Here is a 13,229-nt window from a genome sequence, read left to right as displayed (position 1 = left end):
AGTACTAAACTTAGATGAATACCACTTTGTACAAAACTGTAAGTACTAAAGTTAGATGAATACCACTTTGTACAAAACTATAAGTACTAAACTTAGATGAATACTACTTTGTACAAAACTATAAGTACTAAACTTAGATGAATAACACTTTGTACAAAACTGTAAGTACTTTCAGTTTAACCCTTTAACAATGGCAGCTCTTTTAAACACTTTTCTACACAAGTCACTGTGTTACACTCAACATTTAATATCATAATATGTCTCTTGATTCAAAGTTTTATTTTACAGAAGTTTGAAGTCCTTTATTTCACAATAAACATTTAAAACTATTTAAACTTCATACACATTGTCAGATGACCAACAAGCTATGAAAGTTCTTTACTTTAATATTGTACTTTCAATCATACAATGGCAATACTGTGTACGTACATCTTGACAAAAGACTCTTAGATAATCTCGACTCTTTCGTTTCAGAGTTCTCTAAATGAATATAGTTACAACAAATAATAAATGTTTAGAATTCTGACAGCTGCCACATCAACATATTTGTTTCAGTTTAAGTTGCCATGTGGCATTACATACACATGTGTATAATCATTAGAAAGAGCTCATTTTACTCTAACAATGATTATTTTGATGCCAAGATGTTACCATGGAGTACATGAAACTAGTTGTAGTATGGATGACTGTTTTGGTTGACTACACTGTTTCTTACCTAAATATGTTATAGCCACAGTTTAAACTGTATTTAGGTCTCACTCTTATATGTTATTTAATTATTATTTAGTCATGCTTTAAAATGTAAAATTAAAAGCTTTATCATTCTTTCTGAAGGCTTAAGATATTACAAACTGAATAGAAATTCTGCCGAAGTGTTGTGCACGTCTCCCAAATATACGTGTCGTTAAGGAAAATAAAATAAAACTAACTAAATGCAAAAAAGACCCGAAATTAAGAATACAAGTGAAACAAGATCTTTGAGGATATATCTACACAAAAAACAAGTTTTGTCTCTTCCTAATTTAATAATTCTACACAAAAATCAAGTTTTGTCTCTTCCTAATTTTAATTCATTGTATCACATGCTGATGGTAATAACGCGTTAGTTACACAGTAAAGAAAGTGATAAAACAGAAATAAAAACTTCCCATATCCTTTCATAAGGTTCTACAGATTAAACAAACAAATTGTAAAAACTATAAAGAAACGCATTTTTACACTTAACACAAAAATCACCTTGCACTCGATTTGTTAACAGTCGTAATGATAGTAACTACAACAGAAAAATATTTTTAGTGAAAATAATCGTAAAACTGTCGGCATTTGTGTATGTACAGGGATCTCATGATCTTAAATTAAGTTTCACCAGTTTTTGAGAGGAAATGTTAAGAAACCTGAGATATTGTACCATGGACTGTTGTACAATGAAATTTATGACTTGAATTCTGCAAGTTACATGAGCCCGTCGTGACGAGGTTCAAAGAAATTTGTGTCGTTTGATTAACGTTTATATCATTCTTTAGGTTGTGAGATGCTATTTGGAAATGACATTAAAAATATTTCATCTCACTAAGAAACAAGTGTTGAATTCTGAACACAAAGGTTCCATTTCATATCAGTTAAAGTTGATTAATATACATAAACACATTTACTGAATTTTATTCTGATAAAGAAATTACCACTTCCAGCTACAAATATTAAAAAAACAAAACAATAAACTGACACAGATGACCCATGAACCGACCTTCTAAAATGGCACCAAATGGCATAGGAAATCAGTTTTTACACACAACATTGTCGTTTGAAATCAATTAATAAATATGGTTCATTTGGAATAAAATTACTAACTCTCACTAAATTAGAATTTCAATCATCTCAACACACCACTTGCCAAACCCAACAAAGATTATCTTTTACCACAGATTTCTATAGCCGTCTAAATGTTGTAAACTTAACATTTGTATCCACTCTAGAGAAGCTCCAAACACATATTACTGTTGAAACTGTCTTACTTATACCACACTGACATTCTATTCAACCACTGTTAGGCATTGTTCTGGTTAGTTTCAAAGCTGAGATTTCAGAAGTAACGACACAACAGGGTTGTGCTAATGTAACCATTAACAGAAAAGGAAAATAATATAGAAACATAAAGACTATAGAGACAGGGGATAGACAAACAATTTCCAGCAGCTAAAACATTTTTCTTTGATGTGTCAACTTGCAAATGTATCATTTACAAATAAATATTGGTAATTAAATGAACCTGAGAATGACCTTGTCAAATGTCTGCTATCTTCGTGGACCTCCATTTCTGAGCTTTTAAATTCATTCAATTCTTTTCGAATTGCAGCCTTAAAGAAAGAAAAATTAAACTTGTATAAATAAAATAACAGCATCTGACGTAATAACCAACATTTTACTAACACAACAATACAAACCAAAAGTTTCAAGATAACAAAAGCTTCTCTGAATAACATTACACTGACCTTATCTTTTGGGGTAAGCCTCGTCCATGGCTTGTCTGCCTTACGATCATATTCTTGAGCCTGGGTAACCTCCACATAGTCGTTAAAACGAATGATTTTTCTTTCTTTTAATTCTTCTATTGTTGGCCTGAAGCTTAACTAGAAGGTTACAGAGAAAGAACTAACACTTAAATAATGCCTCAACAATATATTTAAGTTATAACATTTCACCTGACTCTAACTACACAAGTTATAACATGTTTTAAGACTGTTTAAACAACTACATTCTCCATACCCCATTTATAGATACATTATTTCAGTAATTCCACAATGTACCTTTATAGATACATTATTTCAGTAATTCCACAATGTACCTTCATAGATACATTATTTCAGTAATTCCACAATGTACCTTCATAGATACATTATTTAATATTTCCACAATGTACCTTTATAGATACATTATTTCAGTAATACCACAAAGTACCTTCATAGATACATTATTTCAGTAATACCACAAAGTACCTTCATAGATACATTATTTCAGTAATACCACAAAGTACCTTCATAGATACATTATTTCAGTAATACCACAAAGTACCTTTATAGATACATTATTTCAGTAATTCCACAATGTACCTTTACAGATACATTATTTCAGTAATTCCACAATGTACCTTTACAGATACATTATTTCAGTAATTCCACAATGTACCTTTATAGATACAATATTTCAGTAATTCCACAATGTACCTTTATAGATACAATATTTCAGTAATTCCACAATGTACCTTTATAGATACATTATTTCAGTAATTCCACAATGTACCTTTACAGATACATTATTTCAGTAATTCCACAATGTACCTTTACAAATACATTATTTCAGTAATTCCACAATGTACCTTTATAGATACAATATTTCAGTAATTCCACAATGTACCTTTATAGATACAATATTTCAGTAATTCCACAATGTACCTTTATAGATACATTATTTCAGTAATTCCACAATGTACCTTTATAGATACATTATTTCAGTAATTCCACAATGTACCTTTATAGATACATTATTTCAGTAATTCCACAATGTACCTTTATAGATACATTATTTCAGTAATTCCACAATGTACCTTTATAGATACATTATTTCAGTAATTCCACAATGTACCTTTATAGATACATTATTTCAGTAATTGCACAATGTACCTTTATAGATACATTATTTCAGTAATTCCACAATGTACCTTTATAGATACATTATTTCAGTAATTCCACAATGTACCTTTATAGATACAATATTTCAGTAATTCCACAATGTACCTTCATAGATACATTATTTCAGTAATTCCACAATGTACCTTTATAGATACATTATTTCAGTAATTCCACAATGTACCTTTATAGATACATTATTTCAGTAATTCCACAATGTACCTTTATAGATACATTATTTCAGTAATTGCACAATGTACCTTTATAGATACATTATTTCAGTAATTCCACAATGTACCTTTATATATACATTATTTAATATTTCCACAATGTACCTTTACAGATACAATATTTCAGTAATTCCACAATGTACCTTTATAGATACAATATTTCAGTAATTCCACAATGTACCTTTATAGATACATTATTTCAGTAATTCCACAATGTACCTTTATAGATACATTATTTCAGTAATTCCACAATGTACCTTTATAGATACAATATTTCAGTAATTCCACAATGTACCTTTATAGATACAATATTTCAGTAATTCCACAATGTACCTTTATAGATACAATATTTCAGTAATTCCACAATGTACCTTTATAGATACATTATTTCAGTAATTCCACAATGTACCTTTATAGATACAATATTTCAGTAATTCCACAATGTACCTTTATAGATACAATATTTCAGTAATTCCACAATGTACCTTTATAGATACAATATTTCAGTAATTCCACAATGTACCTTTATAGATACAATATTTCAGTAATTCCACAATGTACCTTTATAGATACAATATTTCAGTAATTCCACAATGTACCTTTATAGATACAATATTTCAGTAATTCCACAATGTACCTTTATAGATACAATATTTAATAATTCCACAATGTACCCGTAGTGTAAGAAAGACAACTATTGAATCTTTCATACATAAGTAACTTCACATTAAACTTTTGTTTAACGGATTGAAGCTGTGGACTAGTTATTATGGAAAGTGATAATTTTACAAGAAACTTTAAATCTCATGCTAAACAGACTGGAGTGTCCATGTTCTACTGGGCTGAAGGTGTTTAATACCAGTTATCAACACGCTTTTTAATTTCAGTAAATAATGGAATTCTTTGTGCCGTGGCTCTATTTATAAAGTAGAAGATAACACACAATTCTGTATATACGAAAACAACCTTTGTTGTGGTGGGATGAATCCTTGATATTAGATCACAGATGGTGAAGTGTGAGATACTCACAGTGACTCACACTCGCGTGTAGCTCACGTTTGGAACATCAAAGTTCAGTGCTACATTTTTCCAAATAAGGGTTGTTACAGACTGAAACTACTGCCTCAGTAAAAAGGGGTTTATGTGCTATTAAACATATATTAACAGCACAGGTTTTAATGAGTATAGTGTTTATTATTTATATGAAGTGTTAAACATATATTTTAACCCAATTCTTCAAGAAACCATTTAAACAAATAATCCTTAATGAAACAAATTGGAATTGAAATCGTCCTTATATTACAACATTTAACTAGTACATCACAAGTGGGTGTGTCACTTCAACCACAAGCAAAATATCTTGGTATAACCTCACAGTAAATTCTTTTAAAGATGTATTTCTGTAGAAGTAAATGTATTTTAATACTATATTAAGTAGACCTTATGTATTACGAAATACTTCAAAAACTTAACAGGAAAATCCATCACACAGATTTAAACCAGAACTGATATCAATGATATGGATGAAGAAACAATCAAAACATATTTAAATATACTGATAATATTAAGATGTTGGTGACTGTGAACAGGATGTTACTGATTTATAAAATGATTTAGATCATTTAGTTAGTTGGGTAAATAAATGGTTTTAATTATAATAAATGTAAGATAATGTATGTAGGTTTTTATAAGTCTCTAAAGCCATCCAAGCAGTGTTGTTGTTAGTGGTAGGGCAAATAAAGTTTTAGGTTGTATTTACAGAACGACTGAATACAAGTTTAAGGGTGTTATAATTTCATTGTACATGTCACTGGTTGGACCACATTTGGAACACCGTGTTCAGTATTGGGGTCCTTACCTTAAGAACGACGTTAAATTGTTAGAAAGAGTTCAGAGGGAGGCTACTGGGATCATATATAGCATGGAATAGTTGATGTTTATATTTTCTTTACTTCTAATCACAGACAAGACTATATGAAACCTTCCAACATTAACTATCTACTTACTACTATGCTACATGAACCAGTTTTGATGTTTATGTATTCTTTACTTACAGTTACGACAGAAAGTGTTCGTACCCCTGCATCGTGAGTAGTTGTTTCCTCATAACTTAAAAAGTATCATGATTAGGATAATGAAAATATATTATACTAACACACATCTACATAAGTTGAATGTAAATTAAATGATAAATAAACTGTTTATAAACAAATAACTAAATGGCAGAAAGTGTTCGTGAGTCTACTTTAATGGTCGGTTGTATAGTCTTTCAGATGAATTACTTGGCGCAGTCTCTCCTCATAGCCCTCCATGATCGTTTGACAGTACTCGACTGGTATTTTCTTCCATTCTTCTTTACAGAAGGCCTCCAACTCTTGCAAGTTTTTCGGATGACGCTGATGAACCCTGGTCTTCAACTCATGCCAAACATTTTCCATTAGGTTGAGATCGGGTAGCTGCGATGACCACTCCAGAACGCTTATATGGTTCCTCTGCAACCAGGGTTGCACATATTTAGATTTATGCTCAGGGTCATTGTCGTATTGGAAGCTCCAACGACGCCCAATCCGCAAGTTCCGAGTATCATTCTTGATATAAGTGACTAATATATCAACGTACTCTTCTTTTTTCATGATTCCGTTGACGCGGTGAAGGCTGCCTACACCACAAGAGCTGAAGTTACCCCATAGCATGATGGAGCCACCTCCGTGTTTAATTGTAGGGACGGTGTTCTTTGGAAGATTTCATTCCCCCTTCTTATAGAAAATATAGCAAACATCATCATGGCCAAAAAGCTCAATTTTAGTCTTGTCTGACCAAAAAATGCTCTTCCAATAGGTAAAGGATTTATCTACATGCTTTCTTGCATACCTCAATCTTGCTTCTAAATGAACAGGCTTTAAATATGGAGTTGTACGAGGATGGCATGCTTTGGACCCAGAAAAGCGTAACTGTAGAGGTGCTTACTTCAACCCCAGTTTCCCTTACCAGTTTCTGTATGTCATTACATGTTAAACGAGGTTTCCTACTAACGTCTCTGAGAAACTTCCTCTTCATTCCCTCTGGAATTTTGGCGAGACGTCCGGAACGAGAGAGGTTAGCAGTTAATCGTGTAAGTTTAAACTCGGCAATTATGCTTTGAACAGTAGATTTCGGCACATTAAGTTGTGTAGCAATATCGGAAAGAGACACACAAGACTTGTATTTGACAATAATTCGGTTTTATTTTAAATCACTGGACAGTCGTTTCCTGTTTACCATGAAGACCAAGCAGATAATGTCGGAGACGGCGCTAAATTGCCGGAAGTACATTTTTTGCTGGCTAAATTCCAATAATTATGAACCCAGTGTCTAGTTCTGGAAAGGTATAATGTAGTTTATTCGCCAAACTAAACAAAATTTTTACAGGAATATCAGTTTTTTCACACGTTCCGAACTGTACGAACACTTTCTGCTCCTCCTATTTTTGGTTATTTGTTTGTAAACAGTTTATTTGTCGTTTAATTTACATAACACTTTATGTAGATGTGTGTTAGTGTAATATTTATCATATATTGTACTTCTATTAGCCTAATCATGATACTTTTTAAGTTATGAGCAAAAAACCACTCGGGACGCAGGGGTAAGAACACTTTGTCATTACCGTGTAATCACAGACAAGACCATAGGAAACCCTGACTAACTATACTTCCTACTATGTTACATGAACCAGTTTCAATGTTCATATATTGTTTCTTACCTTTCGTATCAAAGTTTTCTTCTTCTGTTCTTTTTCTTGTTTTAATTCCTCAGCACTTTGGTCTGAAATGTACAAAAATTACCCCAGGATACTAATCACAAAAAACATAATACCAGAATATGAAGGATGCAATCACAGCATGATAAAACAAACTTGTAAATAATAACATTATTAAATTCTGCTTCATTTAAAAAACATGTTTAATAATCTCACTTGATGTAAAGGGGTGGTTGAAACATCCCCAAAACACTTTGGTATCTATTAACCACACTAAACACCTCCATTAAGTTTTGGTAACAATTGAACAGACAATTCAATTTATTCCCTGTAAGGTCAGTCAGTTTCTTCTCTTTAGAGCCAGTCAAGAAACCCATGTTAAGAAATAGTTAATTTAATACTTTATAATGCATGTACACACACTCGATAGATGAAGCACTGTGTGTGTTTGTAATTTGTTATTTTGATGCAATAAACAAGCTGTAACAAAAACAAATTAAACAAAAGACATTATTTCAATTCAAAAGATCCCAGGGTACAAGCTACAGTGTGAAAGTATAAAATGTACTCTGTGATATTTTCAGTTGAGGCAGTTTGTTTATTTGTTTATGCTACTGCTTGTTTATTACGTTAAAATAAAAATGATGTATTTTTTCAGGTTTTGATTTGCTGTTTGTAATGTAGTCCTTCCTTACGATTTTACTATTTAACATCATTAAAATGTATTTATTTTCACTAATATAAATATATATCAAAATATACACACACAACTACAGACTAGTTGATGAAAAACAGCTTTTCTTACACTATAATAACTTCCTTAAACAACAATGGTTGTATACATACATCTTAATATGTTCCTCTGTTCGAGCTCTTCCGGTGTTGGCCTTAAACTCAGTCGGCTGTTGAAAAAATGGAAACAAGTTACTTGTAAGAAACACCTGGTGTAATACAGAAAACAAAGTATTCTGAGTACTTGTATGAAACACCTGGTGTAATACAGAAAACAAAGTATTCTGAGTACTCGTAAGAAACACCTGGTGTAATACAGAAAACAAAGTATTCTGAGTACTCGTAAGAAACACCTGGTGTAATACAGAAAACAAAGTATTCTAAGTACTTGTAAGAAACACCTCGTGTAATACAGAAAACAAAGTATTCTGAATACTTGTAAGAAACACCTGGTGTAATACAGAAAACAAAGAATTCTAGGTATTTGTAAAAAACATCTGGTGTAATACAGAAAACAAAGTATTCTAAGTACTTGTGAGAAACACCTGGTGCAATACAGAAAACAAAGAATTCTAAGTACTCGTAAGAAACAGCTGGTGTAATACAGAAAACAAAGTATTCTAAGTACTTGTGAGAAACACCTCGTGTAATACAGAAAACAAAGTATTCTAAGTACTTGTGAGAAACACCTCGTGTAATACAGAAAACAAAGTATTCTAAGTACTTGTAAGAAACACCTGGTGTAATACAGAAAACAAAGTATTCTAAGTACTTGTGAGAAACACCTGGTAATACAGAAAACAAAGAATTCTAAGTACTAAGAAGAAACAGCTGGTGTAATACAGAAAACAAAGTATTCTAAGTACTTGTGAGAAACACCTGGTGTAATACAGAAAACAAAGTATTCTAAGTACTTGTAAGAAACACCTCGTGTAATACAGAAAACAAAGAATTCTAAGTACTTGTAAGAAACACCTGGTGTAATACAGAAAACAAAGAATTCTAAGTACTTGTAAGAAACACCTGGTGTAATACAGAAAACAAAGTATTCTAAGTACTTGTGAGAAACACCTGGTGCAATACAGAAAACAAAGAATTCTAAGTACTCGTAAGAAACAGCTGGTGTAATACAGAAAACAAAGTATTCTAAGTACTTGTGAGAAACACCTCGTGTAATACAGAAAACAAAGTATTCTAAGTACTTGTGAGAAACACCTCGTGTAATACAGAAAACAAAGTATTCTAAGTACTTGTGAGAAACACCTCGTGTAATACAGAAAACAAAGTATTCTGAATACTTGTAAGAAACACCTGGTGTAATACAGAAAACAAAGTATTCTGAATACTTGTAAAAAACACCTGGTGTAATACAGAAAACAAAGTATTCTGAATACTTGTAAGAAACACCTGGTGTAATACAGAAAACAAAGAATTCTAGGTATTTGTAAAAAACATCTGGTGTAATACAGAAAACAAAGCATTCTAAATACTTGTAAGAAACACCTAGTGTAATACAGAAAACAAAGTATTCTGAGTACTTGTAAGAAACACCTCGTGTAATACAGAAAACAAAATACTCTTAGTACTTGTAAGAAACACCTGGTGTAATACAGAAAACAAAGTATTCTAAGTACTTTCCTACACTGGGTTACAACAATTATGTCTAAGTTTATGTGCATTAAGTTAATTTTTCAAAATAGTAGTAAAATACACAATATTTTGGTGTACCACATTTGTTTATGTGCTAACAACTTCATCAAATCAAAGTTCACAGAATGTTATAAATAATTAAACTTTAACATAATCTAAAAATATGCAGAGCTAAGCTTTCAGGTAGGAATGACAGTTCCATTTTTTAAATTATTTTTTTAAGATTCTCAAAAGACTGAAAAACTAGGTTTTAATAGAATTTTTAAACAGGTATTCCACAAAGTTACAGGTACTGTGACTAATTTAGAACAGTTAACAGTTTTGGCCAAAGCTACCAACTTCAAGTTGTTAGGTTATCTAAAGGTAGATGTTGATTAGTTACAGATTGTTGTAATACATAATTATCACCTTTCATGCACTTGTTTTGTTCACTCATAAAGTGTAATCACACATATATCAACAGAACTAGTTACAGATATTTATATCCATGAGAATAACAGCATCTAGTGCACATGTTCTATAAACAAGTCTATATCTATGGGAATAACAGCATCTAGTGCACATGTTCTATAAACCAGTCTATATCCATGAGAATAACAGCATCTAGTGCACATGTTCTATAAACCAGTGTATATCCATGGGAATAACAGCATCTAGTGCACATGTACTATAAACCAGTCTATATCCATGAGAATAACAGCATCTAGTACACATGTTCTATAAACCAGTCTATATCCATGAGAATAACAGCATCTAGTGCACATGTTCTATAAACCAGTCTATATCCATGAGAATAACAGCATCTAGTGCACATGTTCTATAAACCAGTGTATATCCATGGGAATAACAGCATCTAGTACACATGTTCTATAAACCAGTCTATATCCATGAGAATAACAGCATCTAGTGCACATGTACTATAAACCAGTCTATATCCATGGGAATAACAGCATCTGGTGCACATGTTCTATAAACCAGTGTATATCCATGGGAATAACAGCATTTAGTGCTAATGTTCTATAAACCAGTCTATATCCATGGGAATAACAGCATCTAGTACACATGTTCTATACCATCAATACTTCTGATTGTTCATTATTTTATAGTGTATTTTTGAGTTATTCAAATTTTTTGTTTCTGTTTTCCAAAATTGCTATATGGTTTATTATCTAATAACATTCAGCTTTACTATCAGTTAATTTTCACATATGTGTGCATTTGTGTGCACAAAGTTTTATTTTACCTTAATTGTAGCTCAGAATGCTCCCAGCATTGAGTTTCCTGGCTTACAAGTTTGCTCCCAACAGTTTCCTAGCTCTCCTGTTTCGAAACTTACCGTACAAGCCCGTTTCCAACAGCTTTCCCAGCTCTCCTGTTTTGAAACTTACCGTATAAGCCTGTTTGCAACAGCTTTCCCAGCTCTCCTGTTTTGAAACTTACCGTATAAGCCTGTTTGCAACAGCTTTCCCAGCTCTCCTGTTTTGAAACTTACCGTATAAGCCTGTTTCCAACAGCTTTCCCAGCTCTCCTGTTTTGAAACTTACCGTATAAGCCCGTTTCCAACAGCTTTCCCAGCTCTCCTGTTTTGAAACTTACCGTATAAGCCTGTTTCCAACAGCTTCCCAGCTCTCCTGTTTTTCTTTTTCAGACTGCACCTGAAGGATGTTCTTGTCAATCAGCTCCTGTCTGTTTGGCCTCTGGGCTAATTTCATTGCTAATGAATCTTTCCTGGCAATTTTAGCCACTAAACGAGCTAAATTACAAAATACAAAAGTGAAAAACATCAAGTTAAATAAACAAAGATCGAAAGCTACTACTAACTACATCCAGGCTATTATTTATCATAATAAAAAAAGACAGAACCACAAACTGAACATACATGTTAGAAAGTGTAAGACCTTGTTCTGAAACATGCTTAAAAAACTTAAGTTTGTAGAACATAAAAACCTACTCAACATCACTGGTTCAGTTTCAAACACAGCTAAAACCTTGGTGTACAAGTGTGTATATACCTCCTTTGAATCTGTTATAATTCAACAGAACCATCAGCTATATATATCATCTACAATACTAAATCTCAAACTCTGGCCCCTCATAACTACCTTGTTGGTTCACAACATTTCACAAAAAGAAAACAGAATATTAACTAAACACACGCACACACATATATTGTAATAGTTTTCTGCTGTACCGGTGGCAGCGAGCCAATTCCTGGTACAAACAAAAAAAATGAAGAAATACTGACACATGATTAATTAGAGGAATTCCCCCCCCCCCATTATTACCCCAGTAATTAATTTAGTAAAAGTATGTATCACAAAATTCTCCAATTAAACCCAATATGATGAGTCCTAGTAATTACAAGCCATGAATTACACCCATGTAATAAGATAATACCAAATAAATAAAGTACAAGTAATTATAGGGTTCAGAAAAATATGGAACACAGATTACAGCAATCACTAAGCAAAGCACCAGTCTTAAATAATTTATATTTTTAATTCTTCACCAGGACAGAAATTTCAGTGACTAATAGATGAGATAAAGGCTTAACATGTTCCATGATTTGGTATTCACAAAGTGACAGATTCACAGATACTTCGTGTTCACTGGAAGAGCTATGAAAATAATAAACAAAGTAGGCCTAATACTGTAGTAAAGCATAAAATCAAGTTTTTGATATATAGCCCTTTTTTCACCATTATTAATTTAAAATACTTCAGTTGTTTGGATAACACACAACATACCATCACAATTAACTATCCATTACTATTCTGAAGACCAACCAATTCTTCAAATGATAGAAAATGCACGCTTGTTGCCTATAACACAAGCTACACCAAGTGGCTGTAAGTTTTGATTTAATTTCTAGATATTTGGCTATAGTAATAAAACAGAGTATTAAAGGTTTTATAAAAGCACTTTCAGGTAACCTTGTTCATCATCTCCATAGTAATCCAGCCAGTTGATTGGCCCATCATCAGAGTCATCACTAGAGCTGTCGTTATCTACCTGATTACTGACTACAATCGTTGGAAAAGGTTTATTTTCTTTGTTTTCCTGAGGCTGTGGAAGGTTGGCCATCTTGTGGTCTGTTACTACCATTTTCCTGAAGAATGAGAAAAGATTGTCAGTGGTACTGGACCAGTTTCATGACCAAACAAAACACAGACACAAAGTCAGCTCATATACAGAACA

General features: G+C 32.3%; 1 protein-coding gene across 3 annotated transcripts in view; it reads right to left on the bottom strand.

Moving 5' to 3' along the window:
• LOC143254007 (phosphatase and actin regulator 2-like) overlaps positions 1-13,229 on the bottom strand; it is a 43,701-nt gene that overhangs the window by 4,780 nt on the left and 25,692 nt on the right. For 2 of the 3 annotated variants that reach the window (XM_076508708.1, XM_076508710.1), the window contains 6 exons: positions 12,965-13,140; positions 11,628-11,784; positions 8,496-8,551; positions 7,653-7,714; positions 2,490-2,627; positions 2,267-2,354 (listed from right to left, as the gene is read on the bottom strand). In XM_076508708.1, the coding sequence (XP_076364823.1) occupies positions 2,267-2,354; positions 2,490-2,627; positions 7,653-7,714; positions 8,496-8,551; positions 11,628-11,784; positions 12,965-13,140 (677 nt within the window). The remainder of the gene's footprint in view (positions 1-2,266; positions 2,355-2,489; positions 2,628-7,652; positions 7,715-8,495; positions 8,552-11,627; positions 11,785-12,964; positions 13,141-13,229) is intronic. The other variant, XM_076508709.1, reaches the window with a different exon arrangement.

Source organism: Tachypleus tridentatus, chromosome 6, assembly GCF_004210375.1.
Source record: "Tachypleus tridentatus isolate NWPU-2018 chromosome 6, ASM421037v1, whole genome shotgun sequence".
In the NCBI taxonomy this organism is placed as follows: Eukaryota; Metazoa; Arthropoda; class Merostomata; order Xiphosura; family Limulidae; genus Tachypleus; species Tachypleus tridentatus.
This window is presented reverse-complemented; position numbering and strand designations above follow the sequence as displayed.